Source organism: Botryllus schlosseri, chromosome 6, assembly GCF_051294905.1.
Source record: "Botryllus schlosseri isolate E-star chromosome 6, Bs_hap1, whole genome shotgun sequence".
Classification (NCBI taxonomy): Eukaryota; Metazoa; Chordata; class Ascidiacea; order Stolidobranchia; family Styelidae; genus Botryllus; species Botryllus schlosseri.
The window spans coordinates 17598481-17620636 of record NC_137241.1 but is presented as its reverse complement, the minus strand read 5'-3'; the positions used below and the strand labels follow the sequence as shown (position 1 = coordinate 17620636).

Genomic DNA, 22156 nt, shown 5'->3' with positions numbered 1-22156 from the left:
TTATTAACTCCACTAAACAGAGTCAATCGATGCGAATGGACGATAGAGAAGGCGGCAACCATTTCAGAGATTTGATCCAGTGAAAGAACAAAGATTTGAATTGCATAATTTTTCTTGGCAACGGAAAATTGATAGCAAAAATGTAACAGGCATAAGATAGCAGGGATACTTGAGTGACACTAATATACCATCATCTTCAGTCTCGTTATGTACACCATCCTTTTAACGAAAAATACAGCTGTTCACGACAGACAACCTTACTATATAAATTGATATGCAACCTTCAACTTATGGCACGGGCGGTTTGTCACAATGACACATTGCGGATAAGAAACAAAACATTACTCTACATCACATGAATGACTTGAATTACCGTAATTTTACATGTATAATGCGCAAAATTTTACCGATTTTTTGTCCTAAATCGGGAGGTGCGTATTATGCATGGGTGGGTACAACAAGCCTTGAAAAATCTCTCTCGAAATAAAAGTTTAAATCAGACCTTTTTTCATGTTTGTTTTAATCACGCATCACATTCAGCCATGGTGCCTGGTAATTCGAATTATCAGTGTTATGCGCTGATGCGTGTTGCCAATTAGCGAAAGTCGTCTGCGCTGCATACCCGCAAGCGATCTCCCGCTGAGTTAGTTTGCCGTTTGGACGCGAGCGAAATTAGGTCATTGGTTGCTGCGCGCGCAGCAATCCTCACTAATTTATCGCGTCAACGACAGGCCAGAACAATCGCAGATACAACACGCAACGTGCGCAAGATGTAATCGCTGGCCTAAACGCTACAGTCGCATCTCCAACAGGCCTGATGCGCATGACATAATCGATGGCCTGAGCAATCGTCTGTAATAGACCTCGTGCGCAAGGCGTCGCTGGCCTTAACTATCGCGCCGTGGGCCTCGCAGGCTTTAGCTGCTATCTAGTATCTAACTATCGTTTAGAGACAATGCCGCTAAGTGTAAATGATTAGTGATGGTTATGTTATGACTAGGGCAAGTATTTGTTGCAGTTAAATCAGTGGAAAGTTGCATTTATTCATTTATTTTCGAAAAAAGTTGCAGAAGTTGCATTTTGACCACATTTTGCTCGGTTGACTAAAAAGAAGGTCAATTTTCCGGCTCAGCTCCCGAAATACCCGTAAAAGCGTTACTTCGATGCTGATTTACGGTGTTTCAGTCCAATTTGGCCGTGTATTTCAACAAATTCAAAAATACTTCTATGACAAATCGAAAAAGTTGCAAAAAGTTGCATGAAAAATAAGGACTAAAGTTGCAAAAAGTTGCACTATAAGATTCCTTCAAACAGCTTAAAACAGCATTCTACTTATCTTACGAGTATTTAGGAAGCTGCCGGAAGCTGTAAAAAAAAGTTGCAAAAGTTGCAAAAACTTGTCCTAGTTATGACTTGTTCAACAGCGACACCGCAAAACGAATGACATCGAATACTAAAACATAACTATTCATGTACTGCGAATGCAGGGTGCGTGCAACACATGGGTGCAGGCTTTTCCCCGGCAAATTACGGTACCGTGCTATTGTCGTTGCGGTTAAGTAAAAGGTACCAACCAGTATTTAAACTTTGATATCCTTTCTTACTGTGCAAGTGTGCACTGTGTAAGTATGTATGTCATCAAAATGAATGATGCTTTAATGAACGAATACTCGAAATCAACGAGACGCAAGATTTTGCATTGCCCTAATTATAAGACGTAGGCTACGCATCTTGTGAAAGTACATATAAAAATGATTAAGCTCAATATTTGGATTGGAATGGCCATGGATTTCGAGTGGACATTTTCCCACAAATTTACTTGTCCGGCACACATATCAGAAGGTCTGAAAGCTCAAATTGAAATTGACGAGGATCATTGAACAAATAATTTGCCGGGACAAAAACGTGGACTGTACCTGGACAATATCGGAAGTACCCGGTATGTCATATATGCTAGTGCACAAACGGCCGGAGCATCTGGACACCATGTCGCCGAGACATTCCAAGGCTGCGGATATCGCTCCGCTGCAGACAAAATAATAACATTAGTCAAAACTGTATCATCATTTATGAAAATGGAGTGGGCCTCCCGAAACTAATACTTTTTAGATTATCAGAAGAAACATAGCAAAACTTATTCACCTGCAAGTGTACTGATCTGCTTGTCCGAAAATCTTCATATTCAAAGTGCCCAAACAGTGCATCGTTTGGTCAAACGTGGTCCTCAAAGTACACGCAGGGAATAACTCGATATCTGCAAGACGTGCCGATGAAAATATCAACCTACGGAATGGCAGTCAAATGCACGAAACTTACCATCATCACCAGGTCGCGGACACACTGCCGATGCTAAAACAACGGGAAGGTTTATTACCTAGGATGGAATATAGGTTTAAATATATTTTCACTAACCATTGTACATTTGGCATCTGTCTCCGCTTCTCATTTCAGGACATGTGCAGTAGTAAGTACCGGTAAAGATTACGCTGCAATAGCCGCCATTCATACAATAGTTTTCAGGGCACTGAGAGCCTGAAGAGACAGGTTCCAATCTTAATGCTCTTCCATGACTACCAACACTTCACAGGCTCACAAGCCTGGCTAGACTCATAAACGGTATTTCAACAATAGCAGATAAGGACATGCAGTGTTTCACAACCATTCTAGTCTGCTGACTGATTTTCCATTGGCAAAAGTATTCGCTGACTCAAGTAATGGAAATGAAGAATTAGTTGATTGAGCATTATAATAATGGGGCGAAAAACCAAAAGGTATCTCATCGCAGAAGCATAATGTACAAAGTTAGAGCTTATTGCCGTGGTGCCCTATTGAAATTTTGGTCGTCAACGTCAATGTAAATAACTTCATCCGACCAAAGTTGGTTCTCACATACTTAGTTTTATTTGAACCATAGTTATAATGGAACGTCCTGCATGCAAGCATGAAGTTAGAAAAAGGAAAACAGCTATTGCTGCTTGCCTGCGCAGGTCTCTACATATCCGTCATTCATATCGCTCTGGTTGGGAAGCACTTTGAGAATTATGACCTTGAATACCAGTAGCCATGACAATATAGTCGCAATTAATCACTCCTACCGACACTCAGTTTATAACAAGATTACTATGTGTAGCCTATCCAAGTATTTATTGAACCCATGGAGATTATTTTAAAATCGTCCATCGCAAAGGTATAATCCGGTACATTTACCAACACCACGACGGTTCCAAATAATTGACACCTCCATTGTTAATGCCATGGATATATGAATAGAATTGGTTACGGTGGCCGATATTCAACAATTGCAGACGCATCTTGACGTGATCAATTCAATATTCAATAGATTCAGCTAGACTGACAGCTGGTATTCGTACTGTAGCCACAATACTTATCCAAATGGCACGAGACAATTAAATTTATCAAAATACCATTTACAGCGACAGCTTCGCAGTCCGCATGCAATCTCATTTGTTGAGAATTGAGAAAACTCACCTATGTGATGTTGACAGTATTCTCCTGTGTAATCTGGATAGCAATGGCAAACACCCTGGTAGCAACTACCACCACTACCGCAGTACATATAGTCACACGTCACGTCTGAAACACAATGAACTATGTCCGCGCCACAGCAATATGTTTTAGTGTATATCTCAGTAACCGGGTTGCTTTATTTTATTTTCGGTTCCAACCCAACGTGTCATGTAGCTATTTTACTTCGTTTGGCCAACTGATGTGCAAGGTTACTGGTTAGTAATAAACAAGAGGCACTAGCAACAAGTTTATAGGACAAATTTACTTGGTCATACAGATAATTTCTGTTTTAAGTAAGGTTTATAGTCATTGTCATGGCCGAGATACTCATCACTACCAGAGGTGGTCAGTAACGAAGTACTTCTACTTTTTTGAAGTACTCAAGTAGTTTTCCTCTACTTCTGGTACTTACTGAAGTAGATCTGATTTTCTCTACTTTCTACTTCGTAATATTTTGTGATCTACTTACTTACTTTTCGCTATTTTCAGTTTGTCAAGTAGAAGTAGTTTAATCCCCCAATATAGCCCGAGCCTGAGGAATTTCGGGGCTGTTTTCACCTAGTACCAACATTTAATATCCATAAAAATCAAGTAAAGCCCAGAAATTTTGTAGCGCTTCGCGCACAGTAGTTCTGGAGTGACAAATATGTTTTCATGAAAGTCTCAGTGAATATAATTTAGGTACTGGATTGCTTTGTTCCGCTCACGTCGTATTGTCGCCCATATCAAATATTTCATCACAGTAAATATGGCCCACCATAACGCTGGAAAATACCGTTTCGCAATCTAGCAATTACCTATCATTTCGTAATCTAGCAGCCCATGACGTGTCCTGCTAATCTGGAAAACCGGGATTTTTTGAACGTTACACCTGTTTTAACAGATCACCTTTGAAGCTTTATGGAAAAAAGACGTGAAATATATTTTCCGCTTTTTAGAAGTGGTATTTGTATTTCACTTTTAATTCCGAGTATCATACATTGAGTTCGAATTACTTTCAGTTCTTCTGTCTGCAGAACATACATGTTGAAGCATAAAAACAAGTGTAGTAATGCCTCTATTTTCCGAAAATAAAACTACATTAAATATAATTTTTATGATCCACGATATTTTTTATTAACGTATATTAATCGCGCAAAGTGTTGAAACCGTATCCAATACAAGTTTTCCGTATTGCTCTTCGCCTAAACTCGGGGACTTATCATATGGGGTAGGGCGCCATGCCATGATATTCTCTAACACGAGTTGTTCTAGTAAACAAAGGGTTAGTATCGCATTTTCATATCAATACTATAATTTGCATCCCATGATACGAAAGAATGCTTATTCTGTCGAAAATTGATATCTCCTGGGATGCATCAATACGAATCAAGCTCTCTGCACCTTCGGCATGGCTCAATTTGCAGATTCTTACAGTCCACGCGAACGAAAGACTGTTTTCAAAACTATTTACTTACTTGAGTAGATTTAAAGTCGGTCAATTCTACTTCTACTTCAAGTAGTTTTAGGCGGCTTATGGAAGAAGTACTTCTACTCGTACTTGAGTAGATTTTTTCGTCGCTACTTCTACTTCTACTTGAGTAGCTTTCTTGACTACTTTGACCACCTCTGATCACTACCTATCTACATTATGACCAGAATAAGAAACTAATTACACCAAACAAAGACCCGGAAAAGCCTAATACTAGCGTTGCGAGCTGTTTTGTTTGATTAACTCGCAGATTGCTCCAGATAGCCTTTTTGTGAGCTACAGTATCAACTAATTATTACTTATGGCTATAATACCGAAAGCACCGCGATGGTGTTTGCTGGTAAATACTCACTCAAAGAATGTTCGCAGTTGGGTCCCGTATATTCATAAGGACAATAGCAAGTACCACCGTAGCAACTTCCATTATGTTGACAGTCGTCATGAGTGCCACACGACGAACCTGATAAAAATTTGAAGTCCACAGCTGATTACTAGGACAAGTTTTTGCAACTTTTTTTACAGCTTCCTACAGCTTCGTAGATACTCAGAATATCTGTACTTTGATGTTTTAAGCTGTTTGGAGAGATTTTACATAATAACTTTTTGCAACTTTTCTCTATTTTTCATGATTTTTACTGCAACTTTTATCAAATATTGCGTCAAGATGTAAAGGAGTGATTTAAAAACTTGCTATAAACTATTTCTAGTATGGTTCTATTCTCTTTGATTTGCATAACAAGAAGTTATATGATGGGTTAGCTACATCTCACTGTGTTATCTATGACACAATGGCTTGCAAGCAAAAAGTTCAACTACCCCGTACGACCGTGTTCGAACAATATGTGAATAGATCGCTTTATTGATGCTGTCGTCTAAATTTGAGGTAGTTTCCCATTTCACGACCGCCCAGGCGGGACCGCCGAAAATTACATTTTCGCTGGGTCACCTTATTCAGGCTATAGATTTTGTTAAAGTCGCCAAGAGTGAGTTTCTCTGCAACGCCTTGGGTCAAGTTTGCAGACCTAGGGGATTTGTGGTGTGGTATTTGACTTATTTTAGGGGGAGGGGGTAATAGCTATGCTGTTTGGCTTTTAGGGGAAAAATATTCCCGCATTGCTTAATTTTCTCGCTATGTGCCGGTAAAAATGTAATTTTTGGCGGTTTCGCCAGACCGTGCATTAAATGGCAATAAAGTAACAAATTTGACAGCTCTGCAGGAACTAGGTTATACAACGGAACCTTTCGACTAACTCATACCGTAATAATTCAACACAAATGCAACATTTTACTGCAATTTTTGTTAAAAATAAATGCAAATTTTTCGCGATTTTAGTGCAACAAAAACTTGCCCTACTGATTACCATTCCTAAAACATGATTCTCATTGTAATACGAAACGATGAGTGGATGAGAAAATTCTTGCGCTTCTCCGGCATGGGGGTCGCGGGGGGACGGTCGGCACGACTTCGGATTGGTGATCAGTGATCCGCATCATTATTTGGCAAAAGTTGCAAGCCGGATGCCGTAACCCGGCCGATTTAAACAGACTTGCGAACGACACGCGAGGAAAACCACCGGCAATATAACTAACAACTTCCGGTCTGCAAGAACGGCGGCATACAGTCATCACCAAGCTACTGTGGCTGTCGAATAATGAGGTGGTAATGATGAACATTAAATGGATTAATGCAATATGTCATCATATGCCGTCAAAAGATCATCTGATCCCTACGTCACTGTATTACTTTATGAAAGGTCCTATCATCAATACCAGCTCACAAAGTTATTGAAATAAGCTATATGTCAGATGAAAATGATATAGACATAATATTGAGTTTATCATATCGTGAAATAACTTGGCACACTTGATATTTCGCACGCTAAATGACAACTTTCGTTGTTACTGCGCAAAAAAAAAGCAAAATTCACGAGATTCAACAGAATTTGTTCAAAATGTACTTGACAAAACGATTGCATATACCCACCACCAATGTAATGCTCGCAAAACTGTCCAGTGTAGTCGGCAAAGCAATAACAAACACCGCCGTAGCAACTTCCACCAGCCCCGCAGTAGACAGAATCACACGAAGATCCTAAGTGGCATTAAACAACAATGAATTAAATGGAAAGCATGACCTAAGTAAACTACAATTACTGATCATGGGCGATTAAAATGACGAAGTAACCATTTCGTTCATAAAAAGGAAGCGACGCATTTCAACTTTAGATCGTTAGATCAAATTGTGCGATGGTTATAGCAGTGAAATATTTTTGCGAAGGTCATACAAGCACGACCACGACTAACTGACAGCCTTCCATAAATTTGGCCCTGTGTGCCATCACACCGAAAGTACGGAAAGCTATATATGGTCGTAACTATAAACAAGGAGTGATCATTCGCATTTCGCAATTGTAATTGATCATGATGATAACAGCATTTTCAAGTAATCATAGTCACAATCCATAACATTAAAAAATGACGAAGATGGTTGGTTGTTGTTGTATTCCTGGTGTTTGTCGACTACTATCGTCATTTATACCAGACCAATTTTCATAAATGTTATCAATTTTATAAAACACCGCTGATACGGACAGGGTGGCGAGGAGGAGGAGGAGCCTAGATAAACCTCCAACACTTAGGTAGGAATCTGGAGTCGACCACAGTCGGACTCGAACCCGCAACCAATTGGTGTTGCAGCTGTGGATTATACCACTAAATCACAAAGTAATCGTAATCAAGATGGGTTATTTCACATATCTAATCGATTTCTTGCGGAACGATCACTTTTTACTAGGACATAACCATTTGAACTGAACATCTGTAAACAATGAATAGTAGGGCCACATTTTATCGAGTTATAGTTGATAGTAGCTTGGTAGACAGTAGAAACGCCGGATTTGTAAACTCCACTTCTCAAGTGACGCATGCTTCAAATGTGTCGTCTTGCTCAATGCTCATACACCATGCCCATGAGTCGGCATGCTTACGGGTCACACTGATATGTCAAGCCACGGGCCAGATTGTAGGTATACTGAGTTGCAAGACTGGTCTGTACAGGACTCAAAAGTACTCGAATTTGAGTTTATCAGAACTCAAAAGGAAAGCATTGTTGGCACTAGTGAAATTCAAGGACTCCTCCAATTAACCATGTTGGCTGCAATCGACCGCTGAATAGTCAGACAGGTTCGTTCTAGCATGACGTACAGCAGTGGTGCTCATCTGCTCAACCACCGGTTCGCAGACTGATACCGGCCTGCGTCAACTTTAATACCGGTCAGCGCAACCTATTTCAAATATATATCATAAGTTAAGCCATAGAGGAATAAAACATCCAATTTTCCACTGATTTAGAATTGAGAGGTTAATTTGCAGCATCGTGACAAACCACGAAGTTTGTAGTCTACTTTGGACTTACGACTTACATTGCAGCAAGTATTGTAGTCTACCAAAGTGTTTAAAAGTAGTCTAGAGCTCACTTAAGATCATACCATGTGAAAGCAAAGAAAACTTTCCAAGTAGAATACAATGAAATTAGTCAGTATGATTTAGCGCCATTCGACAGTATAATGGAGTTGAGAAGACAGCAAAGTACGATGTTGTTCTTTCTAAATGAACCCGATTGCCAAAATAGCAAATTCACCTTGCAGAAACCTCGATAAAACTACTTATGACATGTCTATATAAAAAAGATTATAGCAAATTTCTTATTAAAATGGAAGTTTCCAATCTCCACTGTCGAGTTGCATACTTTTGTCGCAGATGCAGTTCGGGTAGATTTTGCTTTTTAAAAGATCTCACCAGTTTACCAAATTTATTTTAAAAGTCTTACCGGTCCACAAGATAGAAAGGTTGAGAACCAATGAATAATACTATACATACGTCAGCTCTTGGATGTCCGATTGTGCGTGCAAATATGACCAATGGACCATGTTCCAAAAATCAATAGAGGCAGCCTGATTAAAATGCATGCAACGGGCGTAATACCTACCGATGTACATCTCGCAATATTGTCCAGAATATCCATGTTGGCAATAACATTTTCCCATGTAGCAAGTTCCCTCATTCTGACAAAGGCATGATGATCCTAAATAACATCAAACAATAATGATAGAAGAAATTCATGACATACAAAACTACAAATACTGAGCGAGAGCAAACTACCTACCCTTTCGTCAGTTAACTCAGACATAAAACGGGGCAATTCATTTGGATGTCAAATTGAATATATTGTACAATCAGAGTTGGATCAATTGTAATTTGTAATTGAGCTGAATGTAATTAATTACATTTTTTCATGTAATTGTAATTGTAATTGAACCATTTCTATTTTGTGTAATTGTAATTGTAATTTGATAAAAATGTTGCTCAATTACAATTTCAATTACGTTGTTATGGAAACCTTACAATCACAACATAAAATAATCAATCAAATAATCAATCATTTACTCGTCAAACCAGTGAAAATCCGGTGCGGACCAAGATGACGACGAGGGGCTACAAGGCCTTAAGGCAGGGGTGGGCAAACTACGGCCCGCGGGCCGCATGCGGCATTGACAGCATTTTGTGCGGCCCGCAAAGGCATGGAGAAGCATAATGAAAATATTGATAAAAATGCGCGGTAAAAATTTTCTTTATTAGAGCGATTTGATCAAACATTTTCTAAATATATTTTATCATGATCTTGAGTTATGGTATTAATTTATAATCTTAATATAGCGTTTTATGATTTTATTGTTAGCACAATAGACCGACCTCGTCGCCTACGCATTTTGAAATGCTTCGGTTGTTAAACATCAAAGAATATCAGAACGGAAATTCCTTGGTTCGGATCGAAATTGTGATTTTAGATTAGAAATTTCTGTGTTAAATGTTTGACACAACAGTGAATTATGTTGATTCCTTCAGCTGTCAGCATTGTGTGTTGTGAAGTTTGATCAAAATCAGAATCAACATATCTATAAGTCGATCGTTGCTCACATACTTAAATTTCCATCCTATCCTGAGAATCAGCACAGCCTACTTTCATCCCTAATTTTGACCAATTGATTGAGGATGGCCAGCTAATAAAATCTTGATAATGTTTCTTACACATTTGCGTTATCATCAAATCAACAATATACATAAATATTTATAGTCATAGCCGGGGGGAGGAAAACGGGCCATACCGTCAAAAAATTGTTCGAAAACTTTCGTAAGTCGACATAAAGTAGAGTAATTTAGACTGTCAATAGGTTCATTATTGTAATAGTGGTAACCCCTCCTGAGAAATGATAAAATCTACCTAAATTACAATAAGCATAATGTAACGGTTTGAATATGACTGTATTCATGAGTGCGGCCTGAAGTTGTGACCGTTAGACACCAGCATTTCGGCGCCTAGAAGACACACTGAGGCAGATAAAGTTTTATCTTAGCCAACACGAAGTTTGATACCAGGAAGATTGACGGGCATAGAACCTTGACCGAAGATCACATGGCATGTTCGGCAAAACCTTCGATATATATGTCCATTGTCAAGTCGCCGAAATAACTCGCCCCGGTAGATCATGCTGTTGGAATTTGAGTCCCGCGGTATAAATGCGACCAGCAGAGGAAAATATTGCGCTCCGTGAAAACTATTAATTGGAAATCATACGTGTCTCATCAATGATTTTTTTAGTTTGTAGGGATACGTGTGAGCGATAACAATAAATTTTAAATGACGAAAATTTATAACCGAGGTCACAAAATAACAGTATGATTCAACAAAGTAAGTAATAACAATTGGCTCAATATAGCTCAAGAATAATAAATACGTGTCCTAAATGTTTGAATACACCGGTTCATCAGCTCTATACGGGTAACTGTAACAATGATAACGTAAATCATATATGCTATATGCAGGTAACACTATTGTTGACCAAATTCACTAATTACCTACTGGATATTCACGCCATCAATATCATAGCATAGCATTATTTCTGTGGGTGAAATTTATGAACAATTGCACAAGGATCCCCCCCATAAGTTTTTTCAATCTCCCGATAGGTGCCATACCATAGATTTTTATCATGTATTACTCCATCTTTTAGGAGAGTGTTCTGTTAACTCAAAAATATTTTGCCTCCGTCAATTATTTCAGGCTACGCAACTGTAGGTATTATCTCCGAGTCTTCGGTTACTTCATATCAGGGATAACTAATTTCTAGATATCCCTGCTTCATATAATCTGATAAAAGCTTACGTTTCCGCTTATAATTACGATTTTACTATAGTGCGGCCTGCGACTGGACTCAGATGTTGAATGCGGCCCGCGAGCTGAAAAGTTTGCCCACCCCTGCCTAAAGGCCTTGGTAGAGTCGTCACCTGTAATAGTCTATTTACATCGGTGTTCTATGCGTGCCGCGTTATAACTAGATAATTCACCCATGCTAAACTGTTTTCCATACTTCAGTAGCAACAGAAAACTTTGTGAATTACAATATAGTTCTCAAACTGGGGGGGGGCGTGCACCCCTTGGGTGGCGTGAAAGCATCTGAAGAGAGGGCGACCCTCCGGTAAACTGAATTTTTTCCGCGCTTGGCACGATTCACCTCCATTTCATAGTTATTGCTCTGTGTATCGTCCGAATTTCATATTGGAGAATTCTCTCATCAACAGTCATAACCTTCCATACCATCAAACTATCTGAAAGGATTGCCAACATTCTGGCTTCATTGTGTGATATGATGATAAGGGGGGCACGAAATATTACATATTTCATAATACAGTAAATAAACTCTTCTGAAACCTGTGCTGAACCATTTCCTACACAACGGTCAGAGTTTTAATTTTAAATCTCTGACCAGTACCGAGGCTTGCTGCAACAATTGCAAAAAGAAATTCAAGTTTCCAACCAAGGCTTCATCAAACTTGATCACGCATTTGTTGAGATGTTATCCCAATCTTACCTCCAATCTTGGCCAAATTTACTGGGGCCAGAAATTTTCGCACCCCAATGTTCATAAATGCAATCTAACAGTTTTCGAGCAAGTGAAAACGTAAATGCGAACCAAAATGTTGTAATTCGTAGTTATCAGGAGGTTCTTTCCTTCTGCATTTATTTTAATTTTACACATCTTATCAGTACGATCCTTATCGCTGACGCCTTGCCAATTACATTTCATTATCCTCACTCAGCTCTACTTCTGGTTGTTAACAGTCGCTTGAAACATATTTCTGTGTTTGTAGTTTTCAGTACTCATGATGATGATCAGGAATAGTTCGAATACGTTCGAGTTTTTTTTTAATTAAAGGGTATTCTACGCATCATGAAGGAAACATGAATAGCTTGAGATGGTTGCTAATTACGTCGCTACGTTTGTCAAAGAACACCTCTCTATCGAATCAATTACATGTTTAACAGTAATTGTAATTGTAGTTAATTACATGTTTAACAGTAATTGTAATTTGATATTTTTAGTATTGAGTAATTGTGATGTAATTGAAACATGTAAGGGAGTAATTGTAATTGTAATTGAACTGATTTAATGTAATTGATCCAACTCTGGTGTACATACAGTGTAATTGAAATTTCCACAAAGACAGTGAAAAATAACAATTACGAATTAACCGAGACACTTTCGGAAATACAACTCCAATACCGCATATAAACATAAGTAAATTTGAACATATAAACATATGTTCAACACATTCTGAATGACTTGATTCGAGTCTGCTGTATCAGGAACTATAGTTAGAAAGAGTCTTTTATTTGTGAGAATATGCACGTTAAGAGAAAATGAGTATTTTCTGAATACGAAGACTTCAATATCACACAAGAGTTTTAAAATAGTGAGTTGAATCTGACTTGAACTCGATAATGAACAGTGAACACTATTATTTAGACTCGGATTCGAGTCTGAACACTATGACTCGGACTTGACCCTTTGCTGCATGACTTGGACTCGAACTTTGCTCGGTGGCGACTTGACCGTGACTTGACTTGAATCGAGTCAAAACCTCAAACGTAAGATTGACTTGTGACCCGGAACTTTGTGACTTGGTTACAACCCAGATATAAGTATATTTTCAAAATAATATTATTCACTGAAAGCTTTTTGATTGTCTCAGTAATATGGCGATTCATCCTAAACATAAATGATATATGGAAACTAGAAATTGCCAAGTTTATGTATCAGTTCCACTGCGACTACTGCCCCAAATAGCTTCGATAACTTCTTTACCTCGGTATCAAAAGTGCATAAGTACGACACACGCGCGTCCACGTCGTCGAACTACCATATGGCAGACAGAGGACGGTCACCGCTCCATCAAATATGCCGGACCTGATTTATGGAACAGTATTTCGCCGGCTATCCGACAGTCATCGAGCATGTCCAGTCCACATTCAAGTCGAAATACAAATAATCTGTGCTGAATAAATTCTAGATAATCCTCCAGTTTACCGGAGCACGACCTGACAGATCGATCCGACACATGCTAGGGTCACCTGCCCTTATATATAATCTTCTTTTACTTTTCATCCAGAGTGCATGCCTCCTTTTTTACATGACCTAGACCAGGTGGGTGTCTGATTTCGAAGACTACTCTAAGTCGTTTCGGCACCTTCCTATCTTTCATTGTATCGCAGTCTTGTGGTGTATTGAAATGATGATAATTGCAGCAAAAAATTGAATTGAATTGATATGCAAGAAATATATATTCTCATTAAAATGCATGCAGCATATGGCGCAAATACTCACCATTGAAATATTGACAAAATTGCCCAGTGTGTCCCGAATGACAGTGACAAATACCATTGATGCAGCTTCCACCATACCCACAACCTCCTGCCTCGCATGATAATCCTGAATTGCATCGAAAAGGGATGAAGCTAGGGATGCATTTAAAACAAACGGTGTTTTAAAATACTTTGTTTAAAACAAAAGGCCTTTTAAAAAAAATGTGTTTTTTTTAAGTGGTCAAATTATGCCATAATTGTGTAAATACTTTACAAAAACATGTTGTATGAGCCTACAGACAATTACCACCCGATATAGCCGACGTATATCGATATGGGATGGTTGCAACCCACAAAATAGTCGGTTCAGCAGCAATAGTACATATATTTCGTCAAAGGAGCTATTTCTACCCTATATTTTCAATTGTCAATGTCAATCCAGATAACCACTTCAAAACACAGTACTGCCCAGACTAGAACCCATATAGTCTCTCGTTACGTTAACCGTGGCATTAACTAACTGCGCCAACTCGCTTTTTCTAAAGTGTCTTTCCTTTGCTTCATCTAGGTTTGCTTTTAAAACAAAAATCAATTTAAAACAAACATGTTTGAAACAAGGCCCTAATTTAAAACATGTTTTTTATTGTTTTTTAAAGCCATGACGTCACGAATATTCATTTGTGACATCATGGCTTTAAAAAAACATGCTGTTGCATTATTTTCAGCAAACATCATATACATATTCAATGACTGCTCTGGCGCGGTCGCCAACCAAATTTCGACCCTTTGTGAATCATGTTCGGGTCGAGACCCATATACTGTAAGAACCCTGGCTTACAGTCAAAAAATTCTCAATACAAACGCACTGTCCGTTGCAATGTTAGGACATCATGAGTGGTCATCGAATACTCAGCCTGAAGCCTAATAGTCAATTCGGAATTGAATCACTATGCCCAATGGAGGGTGATATCGCCAACGTTGTTAACCCCTGTTCTAGCTAGAGCAAAGTTCGTCGGATTAAAATAGACACATTTCAGATAATTACATCAATTGCTATTACCCTACTACCACTGAAGAGTGACTTGTGTAGGATTAGAACGGAATGTACAAGTTTAATTATCATTACGTGAATACGACAGTTGTTATCGTTCATGCTCCCAAGGCGAAAGCAAGCAATTAGATACCCTCACTTGGATATGAGAATGAAACCAAAAACCTGTAAATCAGGGCTACTCAACTGACGGACCACGGTTCGAACTCTGACGTTTTTAGAGGTAAATCATCATCATCATCATCATCATTGGTTTATCAGCAATTTTTATCGGTTCAACACACCACAAAAATGCGATACAATGAAAAGACAGGAAGATGTCGAAGCGACTTGAAGTAGTCTATGGAATGAGACACCCATCTAGGCCTAGCCCTAGGCGATGTAAAGAGGAGGAATGCACACTGAATAAAAGTAAAGAAGATAGTACAGAAAAAGAAAGCGACAAGAAATAGGGCGACATGTCATGGGAAGCGAGATCGATAGGTCAGTCGTGGTCCGGTAATCTTGAGGACGGACTGTATTTATTTAGTAGTAACTGCTTGTATTTCGATTTGAATGTGGACATGCTCGTTGCCTGTCGGATGGCCGGCGGGATACTGTTCCACACATCAGGTCCGGCAAATTTGATAGAGCGATGATCTTTTCGGTCGATCATATGATATTTGGACGACGTGAATGCGCGTGTGTTGTACTTGTGCGCTTTTGATTCCGATGGAAAAAAGTCATTGAAATATTCGGTACAACGACCGCAGTGGAACTGATACATAAACCTGGCGACTTCTAGAACCCTATCCGTCTCACTATTTACTTGAACTTGAACAGGAAAAAATCCATTCTCGTTGATTTGAGTAACAAAACAATAAATAGATTTCGCTTACTGCTTTGGCTTACCGCTTCCCTGGATTGTGTGTATCATTATAACTAGGGCGAGTTTTTGCTGCAGTCAAATCCATGGAAACATGCACTTATTTTTAACAAAAGTTGCAGTAAAAAGTTGCATTTAATTTTCACAGAAGTTGCACTAAAAGATGCATTTATAGACAAGTTCATTGAAATTATTACCAGTGTTGGGATCAAGTCACTACCTTCGAGTCACGAGTCATTTCGAGTCATTGCACATTTTGACTCGAGTCAAGTCAAGTCAATCGATTTTCGAAGGTGACCCGAGTCGAATCAAGTCACTCAATTTTTGGAGATGACTCGAGTCAAGTCGAGTCAAGTCAAGTCAAGTCACGAGTCAAGTCACTATTCAAGTCAAGTTGCCTTTTTGAAGTATGAGGCATGGTTACGTCATTGCATCTTGCTAGCCGTCTGAAATACTGATCGAGCTGACATTGATTCCGAAGCGATGAACGAATATAGAGTTAAATATACACGTAAGAAGACGCTGTATCGATCACATATACGTAGAACTGTTTAACTACGTAAGTAAATGCATAGCCTCAGTTTATAGTTACCAGCAAAAATAGAGAAACTAATTGATAAAATGCAATACATTACCCATTTATATATTGATATGATACAATTCGAGCCCGCGCCAATGGTTGAGGAGTATACAAACTATATTCGAATTCAATTTCAATAAAACAAGAGGTTTGGCTAAGGTAAGAACAGAGAACAGAAATGGATATTTTGCTTACTAAATTACTTTACTGGCAGTTTACGATAACGTAAGCTGTAAGCTGTAAGCTTCATTCACTTCGTTTGCGGACAATTTATTTGCGAGAGAACAATGGAAGATCAGTAAAACACACGATCATTGGTCGCTCTCACGGGTAACACCCGCCTTTCACGAACAATCCGAACATATGGAAGATACAGTAATTTTTACCGACACCGATTATTTGATGACTCGAAATTGACTCATGAATTTTGCTCCAAGTCACGAGTCAATCCACATTTCTGATACGCCGAGTCAAGTCAAGTCAAGTCATTTTAGCAAAGTGACTCGAGTCAAGTCAAGTCATACGAAAAATCAGTGACTTGACTCGAGTCACCCCAACACTGATTATTAGGATATGAGATACTCGAATAGTTCCGTATCCAAGGCGCTGTAGTAAAACTAATGTTATCGACTTAACAAAATCAATAGCCTGGAAAAATTGACCCAGTGAAAATATAATTTTCCGTGGTCTAGCCTGAATATACGTCAAATCAGAAAGTACCCCAAATTTAAATGATAGTGAAGTAATCAAGCGATCCATTTACATACAGTGCCAAATATTTCCACTAAAAGTTATTTGCATAAAAATCAAAAACAATGCATGAAAAATCGAAAAGAGTTGCAAAAAGTTACATGAAAAAATGAACAAAAGTTGCAATATAAGATTCCTCCAAACATCTCAAAATACCATGCAACATAACTTCTGAGTATGTAGAAAGGCTCCAGGAAGTTGTAAGAAAAAGTTCCAAACATTTGGCCTACAATGTATCACCGCAACTTTGTAACACAGTAAAATATTTCATGAGAATTATAACAGAACTAAGCAATTTTTAACCCTTGTAACTGGGCCTTTGCACAATAATGTTCAGTAGCCCTGCTGTAGAATATTCCCATCTATTAACAACATCACTAATTCTAGTAACAACAAACCGAGAATGATATCACACCTGTATTCTCACAACCGGGAGCTCTCCATTCCAGGAAGAATTGGTGGGCGATGCTGAAAACTTCTTGCCAATACTGTGCTGAAGATCCGCGGGCGTTGAACAATTTGGTCTGAGTGAAATTTCTCCAATCACAACTTTTGTTGACGACTTCGTAAATCTCCTGCCTCAGCGAATCGAGACCGCTAAAGTAAATTTCAATCAAACTTCTCAGATTAAATTAGTGCACCAGAAAGAACTCTAGGATCAAGTTAATGCTGCCAATAGCAAAAGTGGTGCTTTTGAAATGTTCGCATAGGACCAGAAGTGATCGAAGTAGCCATCCTTGGCACTCCAACAGAAACCGAAATATCGTCGCCCCTAATTGAGAACCACTGAAGTAGTGCAAGGGTCAAACCCTATCGTAGCACAAAATGTACAATTTCTTCGATACTGATCAAAGAGAGTGTTCACCTGCATGTCTTAAATCCTTCTTGAAGTGAATTGACACCAAACCTCGACAAAGCATAATAGAGGTTGTCTATAACATCGTTGCTGCACACAGGCGATCCAATGTTAAAAGGCGGATCCTTCCACAAAGTGCCGTTGATGAAGATCGGACTGGTACATAGCATTTCGAAAATCTCGTGCATAAAAGGTGAGTCGTAGTCGTACAATTGCGCAGTGATGGCCTGTTAAAATTGTTACAGACTGAGCTTTTGTTTTTGCTTTCTATTATTCACACAACATTGGCGCTCATCGCCTATGAGGTCATTTACGCCCAGTACATTAATTTCAGTAATGTCAGATTTCGTTTACGGTCTTTCCGTCATATTACACCATCCCTCTCGATTTTTATGCACCCGCAACCTGGTCTTTTACTGCCGATTTGTTGGCTCGGCTCGCCATCACTCTCGGCTATTCAAAACACTGCTAAGGCAGCGAGGTTAGCGATGAGGAGCGCAGATAAACCTCCGACACATAGAAGCATGGCAGAGTCGAGACTCGAACCAACAACCATTGGTGTCGTGACAGTGTCGTTTGTGTAGAATAGCCAAGTAGTATACAATAACACAGGGGCCGGTAACCTTTTGCGTGCAGCGTGCCAAACTGTCAAAATATGTCATTTGTTAATATTTTACGTTTCAAGCAAGGAATACTATCAACCGTTTTTCTGCAGCTGGCAACGGCATCCGTTGCAACAGTGATTCTTGAATTATTGGTCGCGAAAGATATAAATTTTGGTCGCTACCGCACCCGACCTATCACTTACAGATACGTATCATTTTCATAATTTATTTTCAATCGCGCAATCATAGATCTTCTGTGGTTGATTTGGTCGTTTCCAAGTCCACTGTGTTCGGTACCATATCCAACAAGTGGCCGGCCAATCAGTGTTGTCACAATGTTATGGTCTTATGATGATGAAAAATGTGCCCCACTCGGTTTGGTGTCACATTAAGGTTGGTGTGACGCTGGATTTGTCTGCAAAGGTCACGGTATAGTAGGGTTTTAATACGTCTTCTTTTAAGAGGATTTTTCCTCTTTTTTGACATTTTTAAAAGTGTTCTCAATTTGAGAATTCGTCCTCTTTTTAGAAAATATTAGTTAAATGTATGTTAAAATTCAACTGAGATATAGGAAATCAGCATTCAAGTAACGGTCCGGTGGGAGTTTCGGTAGTTGAGCCAGAAAGTTGACTTTTTTTAGTCAAGCAATTACAAAGTCGCAACAAATTTACCATTTTTTCCTGATTTTACTCCGGTATTGTAAATTTTACGTCTGGAAATTTTTGAAAAGTGTCCTTTTTTTCAGATTCCCAAAATATGGTAACCTTAGGTAAAGATTGTCGTTGCTCCAGATATATTGTAATCGCTTGCCACTAGTCGAAACTGAAGGAATATCTCCTTCTGAGAGACGAATATGATTCCGAATTTCGACGCGGGCTCGTTATTTTCATTGGCAGGTCTAATTTCATACATGCGGCTCGAGCTGCGGCCACTGGACTATTCGGCGCTGATCATTTCGGCGGCGCCTGGACAGTGGACTAATCAATGTCTAACGTTTTGGCCAGCATGTGGCGGTTATTTGGTTTCAAGGTTTTATCGCCGCCAACCATTTTGGCAACGCATACACCGCACAGGTGTCGTATGGTCGCATGTTGTCGCATGAAAATCCCCAGCGCCGGAATGCCGGTCGATAAGTTGCGGTCCGTTAGGCTGCACAGTGAACACAGTGAACACTCATAAACTAAAGCATCCAAATGGTTTTACGATATTAGGTAACGTTCCGTCATAACTGATAATACGGTTGACTCAGCATTTCTGCACAGTATGCTTAGCTTTTACAATCATTTTCTACATACATATATATTTATTTATTGGAAGTTCCCACATTATAATCAAGGCAGCAGGTCCAATAAATCGCGCTAAGCGCGGAAAATAATTTCAAGATAAATAAAATCTGCTCTAAAAGAGTATATTTTCTGTTGATTTACGATATTATTTTGGATCGCCTAAGACAGTGGTTCTCAACCTTTTTGTCTTTGCGGACCCCTAAGCTTCAGTTCTAATTTAGCTTAATTTAGCGAGATAGCGTAGTGGTATAATCCACAGCTGCAACACCACTGGATTGCCCGTTCGAGGCCGACCGAGGTCGACTTCAAAATAGAATACCTAACCATGTGTTGAAGGTTTATCTAAGATCCTCCTCGCCATCTCATCCATGTAAGAGGTGCCTTATAAAAGCGTGGAAGTGAGCCATGCTATAAGTCGGCAGCTACGGAATAAAAATGAAGAAGATTGGCCTGGTCTGAATGACCATAGTAGTCGACAAAGACCATGAATACCTCAAACAAGCTCAATTATCGTGCAACCATCATCTGTGTTTTGCGAATATAAATTGCAGGCTGATAGTGCCAAATAGAAACAAATTAACATCACACTATTTATGTGGAAATTGGGTAGACAGTAGCGAATTCTGTAGCTGCTGAAATACGTGGTCGTGTCTTGACAATTCGCCTCTTCGATTTGATATCAACGAGTGCCGAAAATTTATTTCTACAAATATAGGTGGTGGCGAATGGTATAATAACGGGCACCAACGACCTCTTTGAGCATGATCGCAACATATATCACCAAAATTTTTCATTGAACATATAACTTCCATCCTAGTCATCCTAGTCACAGCAGCTCATCTTGAAGTTGTTCTGGATAGTGGTTGTGTATGTCACCGGAAAACTGGAAATATGCAAAAATTTGAAGTCAGGCTGCTAGACCAGTGGTTCTCAACCGGGGGTCCGCGGACCCCTAGGGGTCCGCGAAGCAATTTCAGGGGGTCCGCGAGACCTCAAAATTTTCAAAATGGTTGATGACCTGATTTTAATTTTCTTTTTATTCGAGAAAGCATGAGGCAGTTTCGCAACGCAACTGCTAAGACCTCATGACTCGCATCATTATAATAATCGTCAGACATGAAATATCCTACTGTGCAAATTCATTTTAATTGCCAATAACCGTCTGAAACAAACATATTGCGGTTTAGAGACGTTTTGTTGGGGCTTGTGGAAAAATATATATATGGAGATAGTAAGGTCAATCAGGATGACTCCGTAATGTTTGTGAATCTTCTCGATTTGAAGTAGTAGGTCTCATCAAATTAGCTAACAGTCGTTTGAAATAAAAATTTCTGAAGTATTTTCTCTAATTTGCCCCAATGAATGGATTGAAACCTCGCTACGAAATCCATTTTATCCTGTGATATACATACCACTATTCCAGAATCACTTCAAATTGAGATGCTACACAAAAATGGCTAGGCTGGACGTGATATGTTCATTACTAACACGTTTCTTCATTTGGGTGCCATAAATGTTGCGATCACACCAAAAGTATCGTCGGAAGCGAAGCGTTGCGCGTTAATATTGCATTAGCCTCCATCTATCTTTGTGGAAATGGATTTTCGGCACTCATCGTTCATATCAAATCGAACGCACGGTCTACGTAGCCTACATCAAGAAATACAGCTGCAGATTTGAAATACTACTGGTTGACCAATTTCTACATAAATAGTATGATGTAATTTTCTGGAAAAGTCATTTTGTTGCTGTTTATCACAAAAAGCCAATACAATTCACATTGGCACAAGACAGATGACGGTCTAGGCTCCCCCTCGCCACCTCATCCGCGTAAGCGGTGACTTACTATAGCCTAGAAGTGGGCCGTGCTATAAGTCAGCAGTTACGGAATGAAAATGAAGAATATCGGCCTGATGTAAGTTACCACAGTAGTCGACAAACACCAGGAATACCACAAAACAAACAAACAAACAGATGACGGTTGCACCATAATTGAGCTAAATTTGAACTAAAACTTGAGGGGGTCCGCGAGGGTCCGTGACGGCCAAAAGGGGTCCGCGAAGCCCAAAAGGTTGAGAACCACTGTGCTAGACCTTATTATTCCAACTTTTTTATTTTTACCACAAACCCCAACAAAACATCTCTAAATGGCAATATGTTTTATTATCAGTAGGCTATTGGCAGTTTGGCAATTTAAATGAGTTTGCACAGTAGGATATTTCATCTCAGACGGCCATTCTGTTGATGTGAGTCATGAAGTTGTAGCAGTATTGAAGCGAAACTGCCTTGTAATAATCAATCATTTTGTAAATTTAGAGGTTTCGCGGACCTCCTGAAAATGCTTCGCGGACTCCCTATTGAGAAACACTGGCCTACGAGCTTTGTACATTTTGAATACTTCTGTTTCATTTTTTTTGCAAAAACGTGGTTATAAATAGTTTGCGTCAAATCATTTGGCGTGCC

At 39.2% G+C, this 22156-nt stretch overlaps 1 protein-coding gene across 4 annotated transcripts in view; it reads right to left on the bottom strand.

Annotated features, from left to right (window-relative positions):
• Positions 1-22156, bottom strand: part of LOC145441285 (uncharacterized) — a 93122-nt gene that overhangs the window by 53582 nt on the left and 17384 nt on the right. For 3 of the 4 annotated variants that reach the window (XM_080319105.1, XM_080319103.1, XM_080319104.1), the window contains exons 7-17: positions 17812-18029; positions 17362-17543; positions 13723-13827; positions 8988-9083; positions 6984-7091; positions 5352-5459; positions 3490-3594; positions 2413-2532; positions 2317-2349; positions 2143-2254; positions 1917-2025 (exon numbers count right to left, since the gene is read on the bottom strand). In XM_080319105.1, the coding sequence (XP_080175231.1) occupies positions 1917-2025; positions 2143-2254; positions 2317-2349; positions 2413-2532; positions 3490-3594; positions 5352-5459; positions 6984-7091; positions 8988-9083; positions 13723-13827; positions 17362-17543; positions 17812-18029 (1296 nt within the window). The remainder of the gene's footprint in view (positions 1-1916; positions 2026-2142; positions 2255-2316; positions 2350-2412; positions 2533-3489; positions 3595-5351; positions 5460-6983; positions 7092-8987; positions 9084-13722; positions 13828-17361; positions 17544-17811; positions 18030-22156) is intronic. The other variant, XM_080319106.1, reaches the window with a different exon arrangement.